Genomic DNA, 17,189 nt, shown 5'->3' with positions numbered 1-17,189 from the left:
GAACCTGAGGAGAAGCTTAGGGGTCACACATGCATTCTAAACGCAGAAATGACAATCAATCTGATACTTCGGGAAGCAGCCACCTCTTCTTCAGCTCTCATTACTATTTCTACAGAAGGCAAATCTGTCCCTCGTGGTCTTGCAGGCTGTGGTCCTGAACTTCATGCCTAGAACTATTACAGAAACACCCAAAACAACCAGAAGCAGTCCTGAAAACAGTGAATGACAACCAGCTGTTCTCTGTTTTCTTCATCTGGTCCCTGTCAATTAACCTATTCATTGGACAAACACCTGAGTGCCCATTGTGCTAGGCAGTGGGGACACTGGGGGAGCCAGACCACACCAGACTCAAAAAAGCCTTCCCGACCAACAGAGCAGCCAGGCTGGCGGCTGCTTCCGGCTCATCCATGTGGTGTTTGCCTCTGCATAAGGCACAATCTCCACAGACACAGCCATGTCTTCCTTCCGCTACTCTCAGGACAGGGCCCACACAGGCCTCTCTACACAGCTGACTACCTTCAGAGGAAGGACAGGGCATCTACAGAATCAAAGTATAAGGGCCCTCAAAGCCTGCCGTGCACACAAAATACTGCAATTAGTTTCCCTTCTCATAGAGAAGAGATCAACCGATGAATATGCTAACTTAAGTCTGTGTTTCCACCCAAAAGCAGCAAGGGCAAAGCACCACAGCTGCACGGTGTTTCTGTCCACCTTCAAAAGCAAAAGCCACGGGATGCGGTGGCAGGTGGATCACTTGAGGTCAGGAGTTCAAGACCAGCCTGGCCAACACGGTGAAACTCCATTTCTGCTAAAAATACAAAAATCAGCCAGGCATGGTGGCATGCACCTGTAATCCCAGCTACTCGGGAGGCTGAGGCAGAGAATCGCTTGAGCCCAGGAGGCAGACATTGCAGTCAGCTGAGATCTTGCCACTGCCTGGGTGACAGAACAAGACTCCATCTAAGACAAAAAAAAAAAAAAAAGCTAGCCCTTTCTCACCACCTAAAACTCTAGTTACAGGTGGAAGAAAAGTTTGTGCTGCTGGCACCTAACTTACAATACATCGTTATGGCACAGAAGAACAAAGAGGTAAGAAGCTAGAGAGAACCAAGCGTAATTATTTCAGCACCAGTTTGGGAAAAACTAGAGACTAGAATTTCCTCACCTGACAAATCCATGACCAACAACAGCAAAAGGGAGCAGGAATTCCTGACGGCGAATTGGCTTACTGCTATGCACACATCCTCGGAGACGCTGACAACAGGCTTCAGGATGAATTAGACAGTTCCAATTCTCTGGGACATCAGGTGCTCACAGTTACACTGAGCTGTGGGGGAGTATGCTGATCCCATGCTGCCCACAGGGGTCCTATTTCAAGATGTGGGGTGCAGAGCACCAGCCAGAGCAGCTCTTAAGGCTTTGGGGAACACATCTGTACTTACATTTTTAAAAACGTATGTTTTTTGCAACTTACAAATCCCAACACGGGCCCTGGCACAGAGCAAGTGCTGGGCAAACGCTTGTTTAAAAGGCATTAATTATTTACTTAATGAATGCCAAATCAAACTGAAATCTCATTCCGAAGACACAACATGACAGATCTTCAAAGTGGCAAAATGTCAGGTTTCTCATCTGCTCAGAACTGTTCCACAATTCCACTCAGCACTAAAATAAGTGAGTATCACACTCAGAGTGAGGGGCACAATCCAGATCTTTGTGGTTGTTCACATCTAGCCTAGACTGGAGATGTAACACTTTGTCCGAAATACGATTTCGTTATTGCTATTCATGGGAAAGTGCTCAACAAGTTACAAGGAAAATAGCTGTACACAAACCCATGCAGAGGATCTGCAACCTGAGCCTGGCTGGGACAGCCTGGGGACCTGCTCACAGGGATCCTTACTCTCTTTGAGTGGCACCCAGGGTACCAGGTGATTCTGGTGTTAGAAGAGGGCATTCAAGGATCACAAACCTAAAAACGCTGTTAAACCCAATGATTCTGAATTTCTCAAGTTTACTACCAAAAGTACTAAAGGAAACATTTAAAATAATGTAACAGAAGTCAGCTAAATTTTTCTTAATATCTTCTTTAATTTCTACAAACATCATCGGGACAGATGTTTGTGTTTAAAGGTGCCTCCCCCTCAAAATAAACGGAATACGCCCCTAAACGACCTTCCCTACCTACTCTATCCAATTATCACTGACGACACCGAAGGGCTACTTGCCTTAATCTGTCTCAGAAGTCCCCAAAAGAAATGCCCTACTTCTTTCCCCTCAAAGTTATGAGGCTTAAGATGCCAAGGTGAGGAGAGAGTCGAGTCCCAGTTATGCAGGAGAGCCTAAAGAATCAAATCCCTGACAATTCTCAAAGCATCTCAGGAAGACCCCTGCACAATCATCTCAACCCAGCAAACTCTTTTTTTTTTTTTTTTGAGATGGAGTCTTGCTCTGTTGCCCGGGATATAGTGCAGTGGCACAATCTGGCTCACTGAAACCTCTGCCTCCCGGCTTCAAGTGATTCTCCTGCCTCAGCCTCTCCAGTAGCTGGGACTACAGACATATGCCACCACGCCCAGCTAGTTTTTGTATTTTTAGTAGAGATGGGGTTTCACCATGTTGGCCAGACTGGTCTCAAACTCCTTACCTCAAGTGATCCACCTACTTCAGTCTCCCAAAGTGCTGGGATTACAAGCGTGAGCCTTGCACCCGGCCTCAACCAGCAATCTTAACACAGAGCGTTGCTACCAACTTAACTCAGTCCTAAGCTTGGATTATCAAATTCTTTACTTCTCCTCTCCAGACTCCCGGCTAACCACTTCACCCTACACACCACTTCAGCCACAAATTTATCTGTTTCCCAAACAGGCTGCAGGCTTTGAGACTGTTCCTCTGCACATTCTCCTCCACATGCCCTTGTCCGTGTGCTTCTCTGCCTGGAAAACTCCAGCTCAAATGTCACCGTTCTAGAAGAGACGTCTTCCCAGCTTTGCCTGACATTCAGTCCAACTCTCCTCCTTTTTCGAAACACCTTATACCTAACTCCTGAGTCAAGCAACTTCTCTCCACCTCCACTGCACGTTCTGAGTCAAAAGTCCAAGGACCCTGCCCTAAATGATCTCCTTACTGCCACTGCAACCCCGTGAGTCCATTCTTCACTGGGCAGAGTATGATCCCAAACGGCAATCTGATTATGAGGTTCCATGGTCAAATGTCGTACCATCCCGGCCAGGCGCGGTGGCTCACACCTGTAATCCCAGCACTTTGGAAGGCCGAGGCGGGTGGATCACGAGGTCAGGAGATCAAGACCATCCTGGCTAACACGGTGAAACTCCATCTCTACTAAAAATACGAAAAATTATCCAGGCACGTTGGCAGGCGACTGTAGTCCCAGCTGCTCAGGAGGCTGAGGCAGGAGAATGGTGTGAACCCAGGAGGCGGAGCTTGCAGTGAGCCAAGACTGTGCCACCGCACTCCAGCCTGGGCGACAGAGCGAGACTCTGTCTCAAAAAAAAAGAAGAAGAAATTGTTGTACCATCCCCTCCTCCACACTTTTCTCAGGATAAAGACAGTAACATCTAACAAAGACTGCAAAACTGGATGGTGCGTCTGTCCTTCCCCTCCAGCTCTGTGCCCAAGACACATAGCTCCTTGCTGAGTTCTCTGCAGTGCTCCAAATTCCCTCCAGCTGAAGGTCCACCGCACATGCTGTCCCCACTGCCTCATGCTGTTAACGCATCACTTCCATGGGAACCATTCTCTGACTTCAGATCGTGTTCCCTTCCTTTGGGAAACATCTCTCAGTTTGGAGCGACATGTATTTAACTGTGATTATCTGATTAACAAACTGTCTTCCTCACTGGACCCATAAACTCCTCGGTGGGAGAAACAATGCCTGTTTTTGCTCATTACTCCCTCCTCAGTGCCTGGTACACAGCGGCCACTCAGTAACTATTTGCTGAATGAAGAAACGAATGAATGAATGTTCTTGACTATGTTGTTCACACTTGTGTTACAAGAATTACCACCCTAAAACTGGATGCACCCAGTCATCAGCCTGCTTCTCTCCCTTGCTTCCCGGTGAGCCTGTAAAGCACAGGAACGCTCTCTTCAGCTCTATCCTCCTAACATCCAGCCACCAACATCTCTGAACGATCACAAAAGACACAAAGTCCTTCATGTGTGCTTCTGAAAAAAGTGTCTAATATTCTGCAAATTCATTCTAAACAAAACAGTAAACCATACTTGGAAGCCCTGATTTTGCATTTTATTACAAGTCAGAAGTAGTTCGATGTGGTTCTCTCTCAGGAGTGGGCCTGAGCTGGGGAGTGTTTTGTTTTTTGCCATTGCAGTGCTCTGATGAAACAAAGTGACAGAAGACAAAAATATGATTTTGAAGAAGATGGAGAAAAATTCAGGTTAATTACCTGGTTTCTCATTATTCCCTAGGGCAGGGGACTTACCAATCTCCAACTAATAAAAAGTTTGTCCTCATAAATCTAGTGCAAAGGCAATGGATGGACAAGAATCTGAATGTGAATCAGACCTCCTTTTTTGTGTTTTGAGATGGAGTTTCACTCTTTCACCCAGGCTGGAGTGAAGTGGCGTGATTTCGGCTCACAGCAACCTCTGCCCCTACGGGTTCAAGCTATTCTCCTGCCTCAGACTCCCAAGCAGCTGGGAATATAGGTGCCCGCCACCATGCCCAACTAAATTTTTTTATTTTTAGCAGAGATGGGGTTTCACCATGTAGGCCAGGATGGTCTCAAACTCCTGACCTCAGGTGATCCACCCGCCTCGGCCTCCCAAAGTGCTGGGATTATAGGCGTGAGCCACCATGCCCAGCCCAGACTTCTTTTTACAATATGAACACCGGACAGCATGACTGCTATTAAGGGAGTGGAAGTCTTCAAAATATTTCTTTTCTTTTCTTTCTTGACATGAGTCTCGCTCTGTCACCCAAGCTGAAGTGCAGTGGCACAATCTCAACTCACTACAATCTGCACCTCCCAGGTTCAAGCAATCCTCCCACCTCAACCTCCCAAGCAGCTGGGACTACAGAAGAGCACCACCATGCCCAGCTAATTTTTGTATTTTTTGTAGAGAAAGAGTTTTGCTATGTTGCCCAGGCTGGTCCCAAACTCCTGAGCTTGAGTGATTCACCTGCCTCAGCCTCCCAAAGTGCTGGAATTACAGGCGTGAGTCACTGCACCTGGCCCAAAATATTTCTTAAGAAAAAAAAAAATTGTTTGGACAACATGTTATAAGTTTTGACAGCACTTCCACAATCCCCCGCATACTGGATCCTGATAAGCCACTTTAATCTCCCGAATATCTGCTTCATTCCCTGGCAAAATTAGGTAAAAATAAGAAAACTGACTTCAGTAGATGTTTTCAATAATTTTGAAAACAAGGTTTGCTCAATAAAGCTCAGTTCAGTGACTAGACAGAACAGAAATACTCCAATGGAAAAAAGCATAGAAGACACACACCAAACTGACGAAGGATCAGAGAGGAAGGGAATGACTTCTACTTTTCACTTTAAATACTTCTGTGCTGTTTTCGTGTCTTAAAAATAGCATGTCATTATAATAGAAAATAAAATAAAGAACTTCATTGTACCACACACAATATTTAGTGGATAGTAACACATTATAGTAATAGATTTTGTAATTAGTAACATTAAAGTTTTTAAACACGCATTTCATTCATTCATTCTGTAAATGCTCATGGAGGAACTACTAAGGGGAAGTCACAATGTGAAAGATTATGCCTTCATCAGCCTCTTCCAGAAAACCAGTTTGGCAAAGTAGAAAAAGCAAAGGATTCAGGAGTCAAAACACCTGCTTTCAAAAGGTCCTGAGGGCCAGCAGCCATGTGACCTCAAGTCACAACCTCTTTGGGTCTTATCTTACTCATCTGTAAAATGGTTATAATAATACAGGACAGAGTTGCTGTAAAGGCTCAAACAAGCTAAGGCACTTTCTAAACTATGCAGTTCATAGAGTTTATAGGCTTCAAGTGATGACTACTGCAATGCTTAGTATTTTGTAATAAATATGTTCCTCCTTGTCCAATGATCAGATCTACCCAGAAGGCCTACGTGAGGTCTTAAATAAATATATAAATAGTCTTTGCAGCTATCTAAGGGAAATTATTACTTAAGATATCAAGAGAAGGGGTATATAGGAACTCTCTGTACTTTCCTCTCAATTTTGCTGTGAACCTAAAACGGCTCTAAAAAAATTTAACTATAAAAAAATTGTTTCAATGTACCAGAAGTTTTTTATATTGGGCAGGAATCTCAGAAACCTCTAGAATTGAACTTCATTTTGAAATTCTCTTCTATTTTTAACCAAAACTTCAACATGTCCTATCACGAGTAAAAAGACTGATACTTTCAGAATGAACAGGGAGGCTGGGCATGGTAGCTCACACCTATAATCCCAGTACTTTAGTAAATTGAGGCAGGAGGATCCCTTGAGACCAGTCTGGGAAACGCAGGAATCCCTGTCTCTACAAAACAACAAAAAATTGTTTTTTTTTCAAAGAATGAGTAGGGAGGCTGGGTGCAGTGGCTCATGCCTGTAATCCCAGCACCTTGGGAGGCCAAGGTAGGTGGATCACCTGAGGTCAGGAGTTCGACACCAGCCTGACCACCATGGTGAAACCCTGTCTTTACTAAAAATACAAAAAAAAATTAGCTGGGCGTGGTGGCTCACACCTGTAATCCCAGCACTTTGAGAGGCCAAGGGGGGCAGATCACCTGAGGTTAGGAGATCAAGACCAGCCTGACCAACATGTTGAAACCTGTGTCTACTAAAAATACAAAAACTGGGCCAGGTGCGGTAGCTCATGCCTGTAATCCCAGCACTTTGGGAGGCTGAGGCAGCAGGATCACCTGAGGTCAGGAGTTCGAGATTAGCCTAACATGGTGAAACCCCATCTCTACTAAAAATACAAAAAAATTAGCTGGGCACGGTGGCAGGCGCCTGTAATCCCAGCTACTCAAGAGGCTGAGGCAGGAGAATCGCTTGAATCTGGAAGGTAGAGGTTGCAGTGAACCGAGATCGTACCATTGTACTCCAGACTGGGCAAGAGAGTGAGACTGTCTCAAAAAAAAAAAAAACCCAAGGGCATAACATGTCTGTACTCAATACACACAAACTAAAAGGAGCCCATCTTCATAAAACAAAGACAAATGGGAAACAAAAATCTAGCACCATCAGACCACGAAGAGAGAGAAAGGGAAGGAAGGAGGGAGAAGTCAGCTAGAAGAAAGAATCAGGTACAAAAGGCACAGGAGTGGCTGGGTGTGGTGGCTCACACCTTTAATCCCAGCACTTTGGGAGGCGGGTGGATCATGAGGTCAGGAGATCGAGATCATCCTGGCTAACACAGTGAAACCCCATCTCTACTAAAAAGACAAAAAATTAGCTGGGCGTGGTGGCGGGCCCCTGTAGTCCCAGCTACTCCAGAGGCTGAGGCAGGAGAATCGCTTGAACACGGGAGGCAGAGGTTGCAGTGAGATGAGATCACGCCACTGCACTCCAGCCTGGGCGACAGAGTGAGACTCCATCTCAAAAAAAAAAGAAACAGAAAAAGAAAAAAAAAAAAAGGCACAGGAGTGGGGACCCTCAGTTTGTTACCACAGATGCTCTCACTTCAAAAGGGACTGGTTTTGAGACTCCTGAGCCATACAGTACAGGCTTAAGGAGATGTCCCTCCAGCCGATGCCAGAAAAATAAACTGAGAATGGATCTGAAGAATGACAACTGATAAGGCTGTAGACACAAGCCCAACCTGGAGGAGACTGAGGACTCTTAGGAGTAGCCATCATTACAGTGCAGACGGTGGCAGGTGCTGGGCCCATACTCCACATGTACACTCTCCTAACAATTTTCATGTGAGCCCAAAAGGGAAAGTCGAGGAATTCAGGCTTTAATAGCCCCAAACCACAGTTCTATCTCAACACCTTACCCGCCCTATTCCAGGAGAGGGCAACCGGGGCATGATGTTTCAAGACAGGGCAGAATGGCCGTGCTGGTAGAGCTTCTGGGTTCTCAAGTCATCTGATGAAAATGGGATCATGGCCCAGGAGCTTTCAAATAGCCAGAAAATAGCCAGTTCAGAAAAAGTCTATGATCTGAAGAGTCTACATCAAGGTTTACGATAAATTCTACATTTTCTGGTCCTTGAAACAAATACTACACACAAATCCCATGGGCTACCTTTATTTTCCTACACTAACTCTTCATCCAGTCTGTATTGACAGAAATGGTCACAGAAAGACCTTTTGGGAGAACACTTCAATAAACAGGAAAACTGCAGTCCAAGCACATGTAAGTCTTTGGAAATGAACATCTACACTGCTGAAGTGGCACTAAAGTGACAAATGACAGTAATCCAATGGCCCAAGGCCAGCAAATTCCATAGCAAACAGATTTATCTGTTTTGTGCGATGGTGATTCTTGCATGTGTGGCAGTAAATAGATAAGTAACAGCCTAATTACAAATTCAAAAGCAAGCTCTTCCCACTATGTTTCATATTTTGGTATATTATCCGTAAGAAGTGCCCTCAGCAACCGCGTTTAATGTGTCACTTGAATACCGGCAACCATTAACAGGAAGTACCGACATGTCTGAAATTATATCTTTAAAAACAAACAAACAAACAAAAAAACAGAAACAAAAACCCTGATGTAACTAATTCAACTGGAGATGATACCACTTTTCTCAATTACTTGAATGTTATATTCTGAGCACAGCGCAATGAATGTGCCGCTTAGGCTTGGCATTAAACAGCAATCATTAAGCTTGGTAATCCTTTTCTCCTTTAAGTTTTCCTATGTGAATCACTGCTTAAATCCTATCAGTTCCACGTAACAGAACACTGGAATACACGTCCTAACTTTTGCTTTAGTGAGGAATTTAGAATGCGGTAGGCCCGCTTAGTATTCACTGGAATTTCAGTGCACTGCCGTCTCAACGAGATGGGCTCAAGAGCATGAAGGTGAGGTCCTGGTACAGGACGGCTGCTCAGATCATCTGTACAAACCATTCAGGCGACCACTGGCTCACAAACTTAAAATATCTACTCTTAGGACATGTTTAAATAGCTTGCTGTCACTAAGAAAAGGAAAACTGTTATCTCCAAATGCCCTGTCAACATTTCAAATAATTGTATTTACTTCAGCTGCTCATTACGTGAGACTCTAATAAAAATCTATCTCTTTCAAGAACTAACACTAATCCAGCTGTCAGCTAGAAACAGATATTCAGCAATACAGTAACATTCAGCCATACGCTAGAGATGGAACCCAAGACTTTCCATCATGTAAAATTTGGGGGCCCTGTTATCACAAGGTAAAAAAAAAAAAAAAGTGACTGGGGTGAGTCTATGCAGACATGGACAGAAGCCAACTGCATGACATTCGAATTGGGTGTAGGAAGCATTATTGTGGAGATTTCACTATAAATGACATCAATAATCACAAATATTTTTTCAGGTGTAAGGCAAAACTAACAGCTTCAAATTAATTACCGCAAATCATTTAATTGGTGCCCTTGGTGACAAAGAGTTCACTTGGACTTACACTTCAACTGCTGAAGTTCATTTGTCTTTGCTAAAATGTTGACAGTCACTGGTCTCAAAATGTTTCCAAATTCTTCACTATTACACTTCAATACAGGTAACAGGGATCAACCAACACCTTCTAATAATTGGAAATAGGGTTATGAACCTAAAAACTTTTTAATTTATTATTTATTTTGAGATGGAGTTTCATGCTTTTTTTTTTTTTTTGAGACAGAGTCTTGCTCTGTCACCCAGGTTGGAGTGCAGTGGCATGATCTCGGCTCACTGCAACCTCCGCCACCTGGGTTCAAGTGATTCTCCTGCCCCAGCCTCCCAAGTAGCTGGGACTATAGGTGAGCTTCACCACACTCGGCTAATTTTTGTATTTTTCATAGAGACGAGGTTTCACCATGTTGGTCAGACTGGTCTCAAACTCCCGACCTCAAGTGATCCACCCGCCCGGGCCTCCGAAAGTGCTGGGATTACAGGCACGAGCCACGGCGCTGACCTGTAAACATTTTTAAATTGTAACTTTTTCCACGTACCATTATTCTCAGTGACAAATTTAACTTTAACAAGTCAATTTTTTTTTTTTTTTTTGAGACGGAATTTTGCTCTTGTTGCCCAGGCTGCAGTGCAATGGCGCCATCTCAGCTCACTGCAATCTCCACCTTCCGGGTTCAAGTGATTCTCCTGCCTCAGCCTCCGAGTAGCTGGGATTATAGGCACATGCCACCACGCCCCGCTAATTTTGTATTTTTAGTAGAGACGGGATTTCCCCATGTTGGTCAGGCTGGTCTCCAGCTCAGACTCAGGTGATCCACCCGCCTCAGCCTCCCAAAGTGCTGGAATTACAGGTGTGAGCCACCACGCCCCGCCCTGACAAGTCAAATTTAAAATAAGACCTTTAATTTGCAGTTGTTATTCCCAACAGAAACAAGTAATATGCATATCATGGCGCTTAACACCTGATAAACAATCAGTATTTGCTGAATGAATGAATGGCTATTAAGGCTGCAAGACTCTTAGAACAGTAGGCAAACAAATAAAACAAATTTATTAAAACGCTCAGAATGACTCGAGCAGGAACCAGTAACTAAATCCTGTCATACATGATTCCATTACTTGTTTCCATTACTATTTTTTTTAAATGAAAATTATTAGAAATCGGCCAGGGGCAGTGGCTCACACCTATAATCCCAGCACTTTGGGAGGCCGAGGCGGGTGGATCACCTGAGGTCAGGAGTTTGAGACCAGCCTGAACAACATGGTGAAACGCGTCTCTAATAAAAATACAAAAAATTAGCCGAGCGTGGTGGCGGGCGCCTGTAACCCCAGCTACTTGGTAAGCTGAGGCAGAAGAATCGCTTGAACCTGGGAGGCAGAGGTTGCAGTGGGCCAAGATGGCGCCACTGCACTCCAGCCTAGGCAACAAGAGCAAAATTCCATCTCAAAAAAAAAAAAAGAAAAGAAAATTATGAGAAATCAAACTATTTCCTTTGCTACTTTCTCCATGCTAGAACTTAAAAGCATTTAAATCATACTTTAAAAGAATAAACCCAAAGTGTTGCTAACATTTCTGTTCGCCAACTTTTGCTACTCCAATTTTCTAAAGATGTATATAATGACGCTTTAGACTGTTGTATAAAATGTAAATACTGGGACAACGAATTTACAATTAAGTTTACATATTATCCATCCCCATTAATTAACATTTCAATCAACCTTTAATTGTGATTGATGCTTATTAAATAAAGGAAGTGAGTTATGCCTAAAGATGCTTTCTTCATGTCAAAATCACAAGGAATATTACACATTAATTCATAATGAGACTTATACTTGTTCATACCAATTTAAATAGGCTAATTAGTATTTAAGTTGAGGAAAAGCAAATATCAAATCTTTTTTTGTTTAAAATAGAAAGGTCTAAACAAAGCTAAATACACCAAATCTCTTAAAATCTTTGTGTTACACATTTGTAAAAACTATTCAACTGCTGATGCCTTCTTTGGTGCAAAGACCTATACTACTTACAAAAGTAAATGTACAAAGGAACAAAACGTTAAAGGGGGAAGTTCTGATGCAAACTAAACTACAGCTAATTTAACACAATTGAAGCTTGTCGTAAGATCTAATTTTTTAAAAAGTTTTCGCATTTTAGATTCCACAACACGCATTCATTACAATAGTTACGAAAATCATGTTTCAAAAGAGGTCTAGTCAGATTGACTTCATCTGCAGAACGGCAACAAAACCCAACTGCTTATGAAGGGTTATGATTTTACCCGCCACCAGTTTTCCGAATGGCTACTTTGTTTCATTTCCCCATATTTAATACAAATACACAATGAGATGGTTAAAAAGTGTGCAACAATTTATAGGGACCAGATGTCAACAAATTAGCAGTCTAAAGCAAGACTGACAAATAATAACATCACGCCGATTTTTGTCCAGAATAATTACAATGGCGGAGGGGGGACATGGGGCGGGAGAAGGGGTAGGAGAGGTGAATAAGAGCTTAACTCTACACGCACATCTCCCAAAAAGAGCTCTTTCTTTCCACTACGGGATTATTGCAAAGGGCCCCTAAGCTTTAGATACTGTTCAGGCAGGGTGCGTTAGTGTCAGCCTGGCTGGGATGGATTCGTGCAAGGGATGTCACTCAAATGCAAGTGAAAGTACGGTCCTTGCGACTTATTTCGAGTTTTCTTTGCAACAGTAGCCTAACGCCGCTACTCAGCGACTTCTATCTAAAAACCAGAAAATCAGCAGCCCCCGCGTCATCAATCAAGCTGAAAAAGGAAGCTTTGGGGGCAAAGGGGCAACAGGGCACCCCCAAATCTTTGAGACTCGCTCTGAGTAGAGGCAGCAACCTGAGCTGCTCTGGGGCTCCTGCCGCTCCAGGGGACTCCTGCAGCCCCCGGGCCGCCTCCCCGGGCCGGCGCGGCGGGGAGGGCCCCACTCCACACCCCAGGCTCGCCCCGCGGTCCAGCCCCGGGGAGGTTAACCCCTTCGGCGCCCCCCACGCCCTCCCCAGGCGGGGACCGGAGCCCCCGTCCCTCGGCCTCTCCGGGACTAGGGGGCCTGGGTGGCTCAGGGGGACGAAGGAGCGACGGGCGCGGAGGCGGCGGGTGGCTCCGGCCTAGGCCCGGGCAGCGTGTCCCGGCGCCCTCCCCCACTCCCACACGCTCGCTCCGGGCAGGGCGCGGGCGCCCGCCCGCTGCGGCGTCCGCCCGTCCCGGGCTTGGGCCCCTTCCGGCCGAAGGCGCAGACTGGCGGCTACCTGCGGGCTGTGGAGGGCCATGGCTGCCCGTTTCAATGGGACTCGGCGTTCCTCCGGCTGCTCACGCTGCTTCCCCCGCCGCCGCCATCTTCTCGCCCGCACATACACACTCGCATCGGCCGCCGCGCCTGCGCACTGGCCGCGCGCCGCGGGGCGCGGGGAGGCCGGCGTGCTGCTGCGCCTGCGCGGCCGACAGGTGGGCGTGCGTCTGCCGGGCCGCGGACCTTCCCTGCCCTGCCTGGAACCGGCCGGACTCTGAGCCCCGCGACCCTCGGGCGGAAGATGCCGGGTGGCTGCATTCTAAGAGCCCGCCGGGTCCCGCCTGCGAAGCCGGAAGGGGAGGCAGCAGGCAGGTGGAGGTGGCAACGCCGAGGCGCCGGCGGGCCCCGGCTCCTCACCTACTGGCACCTGGGCCACCGGAGCCCGGGAGCCTCGGCCTTTGGTCGGCCTGGGGCCCACGAGCCGCCCTCGGCGTCCCTGGGCCCGGGCCTCGGGAGTGTTCGCATTAGATCTCCGAGGAGGGTCAGGTTTATGACGATCCCATTGACGCCCATTCATTCATTCGTTCACTCTTCATTCACTCCCCAAGTCCTGCCTGGCGCCTGGGCCACGCCTTTTGCTAGGCATTAGGGGAAAAAAGGAAAACAGAAACAAAACGTAGGGCATAAAAGCACGCGCAAAGTGCTTGACATGAGGCCTGGCAAGTAGCAAGCACTCAGCAAGTGCTACGTGTTGCACACGTGCGTGCATGTGCACGGCAAACCAGCCTTGGGGGTCGTTGGTCCATTCATTATTGAGAAGCAGGCGCCCCTGCCTGACTGCACCGTTTTCCAGCCAGAGGGCCCACCCTCGGGTTTTGGCCCCTTTTCTAGCTGTGATTTCAGACAAGCGACTTCACTTCACTAAGCGTTGGTCTCCTCACCTGTGAATAAGATAAATATGTCGTAAACCGTAAGATTTCTGTGAAGTTCAAATTAGATTAATGTGAGCACACTGGCCAAGAGAACAGTCAATAAAAATTGGCTACTGGGATTGTTACTAATAACCATTATCGTTGCTTTCATTTGTTCAACAAACACCTACAGAGAGTCTGCTCTTGCTAAACCCTACGCTAAGCAGAGAAGATTAACAGGAAGATCCATTCCCACGTTACATAAAATAGGGAGCCTGATCTCTTCATAAGTGGGATGCCATGAAACATGTAAGTGGGCCAGGCGCGGTGGCTCACGCCTGGAATCCCACACATTGGGAGGCCGAGGCGGGCGGATCACAGTGAAGAGTTGGAGACCAGTCTGGCCAATATGATGAAACCCCGTCTGTACTAAAAATACAGAAATTGGCGGGTTGTAGTGATCCAATGTAGTGATTGATCCAATCAATCTTGCTTGGATCCTGATATGTCTTTTAAGCTGATTTTACTGTTTATTTGTTGACAATTGAAGACATTTTAATATGGATTGGATATAGGTGATCTTTGTGAATTATTGGTAATTTTATAGTGTAATAATGATACTGCACTCCTTGAGAGAATGTCCTTATTGTGAGGTGATGCATTCTGAATAATTTAGGAGTGAAGGCCATAATACCTGTAAACTATTATTTAATGGTTCAACAAAAGATAAAATCATATACACACATAAACATTCAGGGAGAGACAGCAAATATGGCAAAATGTTTACAATTGTAGGCTCTAAGTAGTGCTATATATTTCAGCTTTTCTCTATGTTTGAAAATTTTTATAACAAAAAGTTGAGGAAAACAATACAATATAGTGTCTATGCTATGATTTTAACCATGGAAAAGCGATATCTGCACATGGATAGAAACTGGGGGACGTGAAAACTCACGGGTGATTTATGGTTGTCTCTCTGGCTGAGGGTGGTGGCTCACACCTGTAATCTCAGCACTTTGGGAGGCTGAGACGGGTGGATCGCCTGAGGTCAGGAGTTCAAGACCAGCCTCATCAACATGGTGAAACCCCATCTCTACTAAAATTACAAAAATTAGTCAGGCGTTGTGGCAGGTGCTTGTAATCCCAGCTACTCAGGAGGCTGAGGCAGAAGAATCACTTGAACCCGGGAGGCAGAGGTTGCAGGGAGCCGAGATGGTACCATTGCACTCCAGCCTGGACAACAAGAGTGAAATTCTGTCTTTAAAAAAAAAAATATATATATATATATAGTTGTCTGATTTTTATCATACAGTTGCTTGAATAACAAATAAAAGTGATAATAAACAAAAGATCCCAGGCCGGGCACGGTGGCTCGTGCCTGTAGTCCCAGCACTTTGGGAGGCTGAGGCGGCTGGATCACCTGAGCTCAAGAGTTCGAGACCAGCCTGGCCAACATGGTGAAACCCTGTCTCTGCTAAAAATACAAAAATTAGCCGGGCATGGTGGCAGGCGCCTGTAATCCCAGCTACTTGGGGAACTGAGGCAGGAGAATTGCTTGAACCTGGAAGGCGAAGGTTGCAGTGAGCCAAGATCATGCCATTGCACTCCAGCCTGGGAGACAAAAGTGAGACTTCTTCTCAAAAAAATAAATAAGTAAATAAAAATAAAATAAAAAAGATCACAGTCTTCATTTTCAAATAATTCACATAGATATTAATATGTATCTTCAGTATAAGGAAATAGATGTTAAAAGGAAGATATGAACAAGCACTATAGCCTACAGTGCTTAGCAGACCTTGGTGATATACTTTGGCTGTGTCCCCGCCCAAATCTCACCTTGAATTGTCATAATCCCCACATGTCAAGAGTGGGGCCAGGTGGAGATAACCGAATCATTGGTGTGGTTTTCCCCATGCTGTTCTCTTGGTAGTGAGTAAGTCTCACTAAATCTAATGTTTGTGTGTGTGTCTGTATGGTTTTTTTGTTTGGTTGGTTTTTTTGTTTGGTTGTTTTTTGTTTTTTTGAGACAGTCTTGCTCTGTCACCCAGGCTGGAGTGCAGTGGCAGGATCTCAGCTCACCACAACGCCTCCTGGGTTCAAGTGATTCTCCTGCCTCAGCCTCTGGAGTAGCTGGGACTACAGGCATGTGACACCACGCCCAGCTAATTTTTGTAGTTTTAGTAGAGATGGGGGTTTCACCATGATGGCCAGGCTGGTCTTGAACTCCTGACCTCAAGTGATCTGCCCATGTCAACCTCCCAAAGTGCTGGGATTACAGGCATGAGCCACCGCACCCAGACTCTAATGGTTTTACAAATGAGAGTTCCCCTGCACAAGCTCTCTTGCTTGCTACTATATTAGACGTGACTTTGCTCCTCATTCACTTTCTCCCATGATTGTGAGGCCTCCCCTGCCATGTGGAACTGTGAGTCAATTAAACCTCTTTGTTTTATAAATTACCCAGTTTGGGTATGTCCTTATTAGCAGTGTGACAACAGACTAATACACCTGGTATCTCCCATGAGTCTAGGGACAGTGGTCTAAACCTGGAGTCAAGACAGGCCCAAGTTCAAATCTGGAATCCCCCACTCACTGGCTGTGTGAACCTGGGCAAGTTACCTAAATTTTCTGTGAATCTTTTGTAGGAGGTGGTGTCATGGGCAGAATAATGCCCCTCCCCTCAAAGATGTCCATGCCCCAACCTCAGAACCTGTGAATATATTACTTTGCATGGCAAAAGGAACATTGCAGATGTGATAATGTTACGGGCTTTGAGATGGATTATGCTGGGAAATAATCTAATTATGACATGACTGGTGGGTCCCATGTAATCACAGGGTCCTTATGAGGGAAAGAAGGAGGGGCAAGAGAGTCAGGTCACAAGGAGATGTGAAAATAGAAGCAGAAAGAGAGAGGGAGAGATTGGAAGATACCACGCTGCTGACTTTGAAAATGGAGGGAGGTGCCATGAGCCAAGGAATGTGGGTGGCCTCTAGGAGCTGGAAAAGGGCAAACATTTTCTCCTAGAGCTTCCAGAAGGAACATAGCCTTGCTTACCCCTTGATTTAGCCCCGTGAGTCTTCTGAGCTACAGAACTTTAAAACAAAAAACTTGTGTTGATTTAAGCCAGTAAATTTTGTGATTTGTTCCAGCAACAATAGGAAACTATGTCGGGGAAGCAACACCACCAGTTCTATAAGCCTGTTGCTGGGAGGAGATGAAGTAATGGAGCTAGCACATGGAGTGTGCTGCCTGATGCTTTTATTTTTTTATTTTTATTTATTTATTTTTTTGAGATAGAGTTTCACTCTGTTGCCCAGGCTGGCGTACAGTGGCAAGGTATCAGCTCCCTGCAACCTCCGCCTCCAGGGTTCAAACGATTCTCCTGCCTCAGCCTCCCAAGTAGCTGGGATTATAGGCATGCTCCACCATGCCCA

At 45.6% G+C, this 17,189-nt stretch overlaps 1 protein-coding gene across 1 annotated transcript in view; it reads right to left on the bottom strand.

Moving 5' to 3' along the window:
• USP10 (ubiquitin specific peptidase 10) overlaps positions 1-12,987 on the bottom strand; it is an 80,770-nt gene extending 67,783 nt beyond the window's left edge. The window contains exon 1 of the mRNA XM_007994240.3: positions 12,861-12,987. Coding sequence (XP_007992431.2) covers positions 12,861-12,881 — 21 coding nt within the window. The 5' untranslated portion in view covers positions 12,882-12,987. The remainder of the gene's footprint in view (positions 1-12,860) is intronic.
• Positions 12,988-17,189: the final 4,202 nt, after the last annotated feature.

Source organism: Chlorocebus sabaeus, chromosome 5, assembly GCF_047675955.1.
Source record: "Chlorocebus sabaeus isolate Y175 chromosome 5, mChlSab1.0.hap1, whole genome shotgun sequence".
NCBI lineage: Eukaryota > Metazoa > Chordata > Mammalia > Primates > Cercopithecidae > Chlorocebus > Chlorocebus sabaeus.
This window is presented reverse-complemented; position numbering and strand designations above follow the sequence as displayed.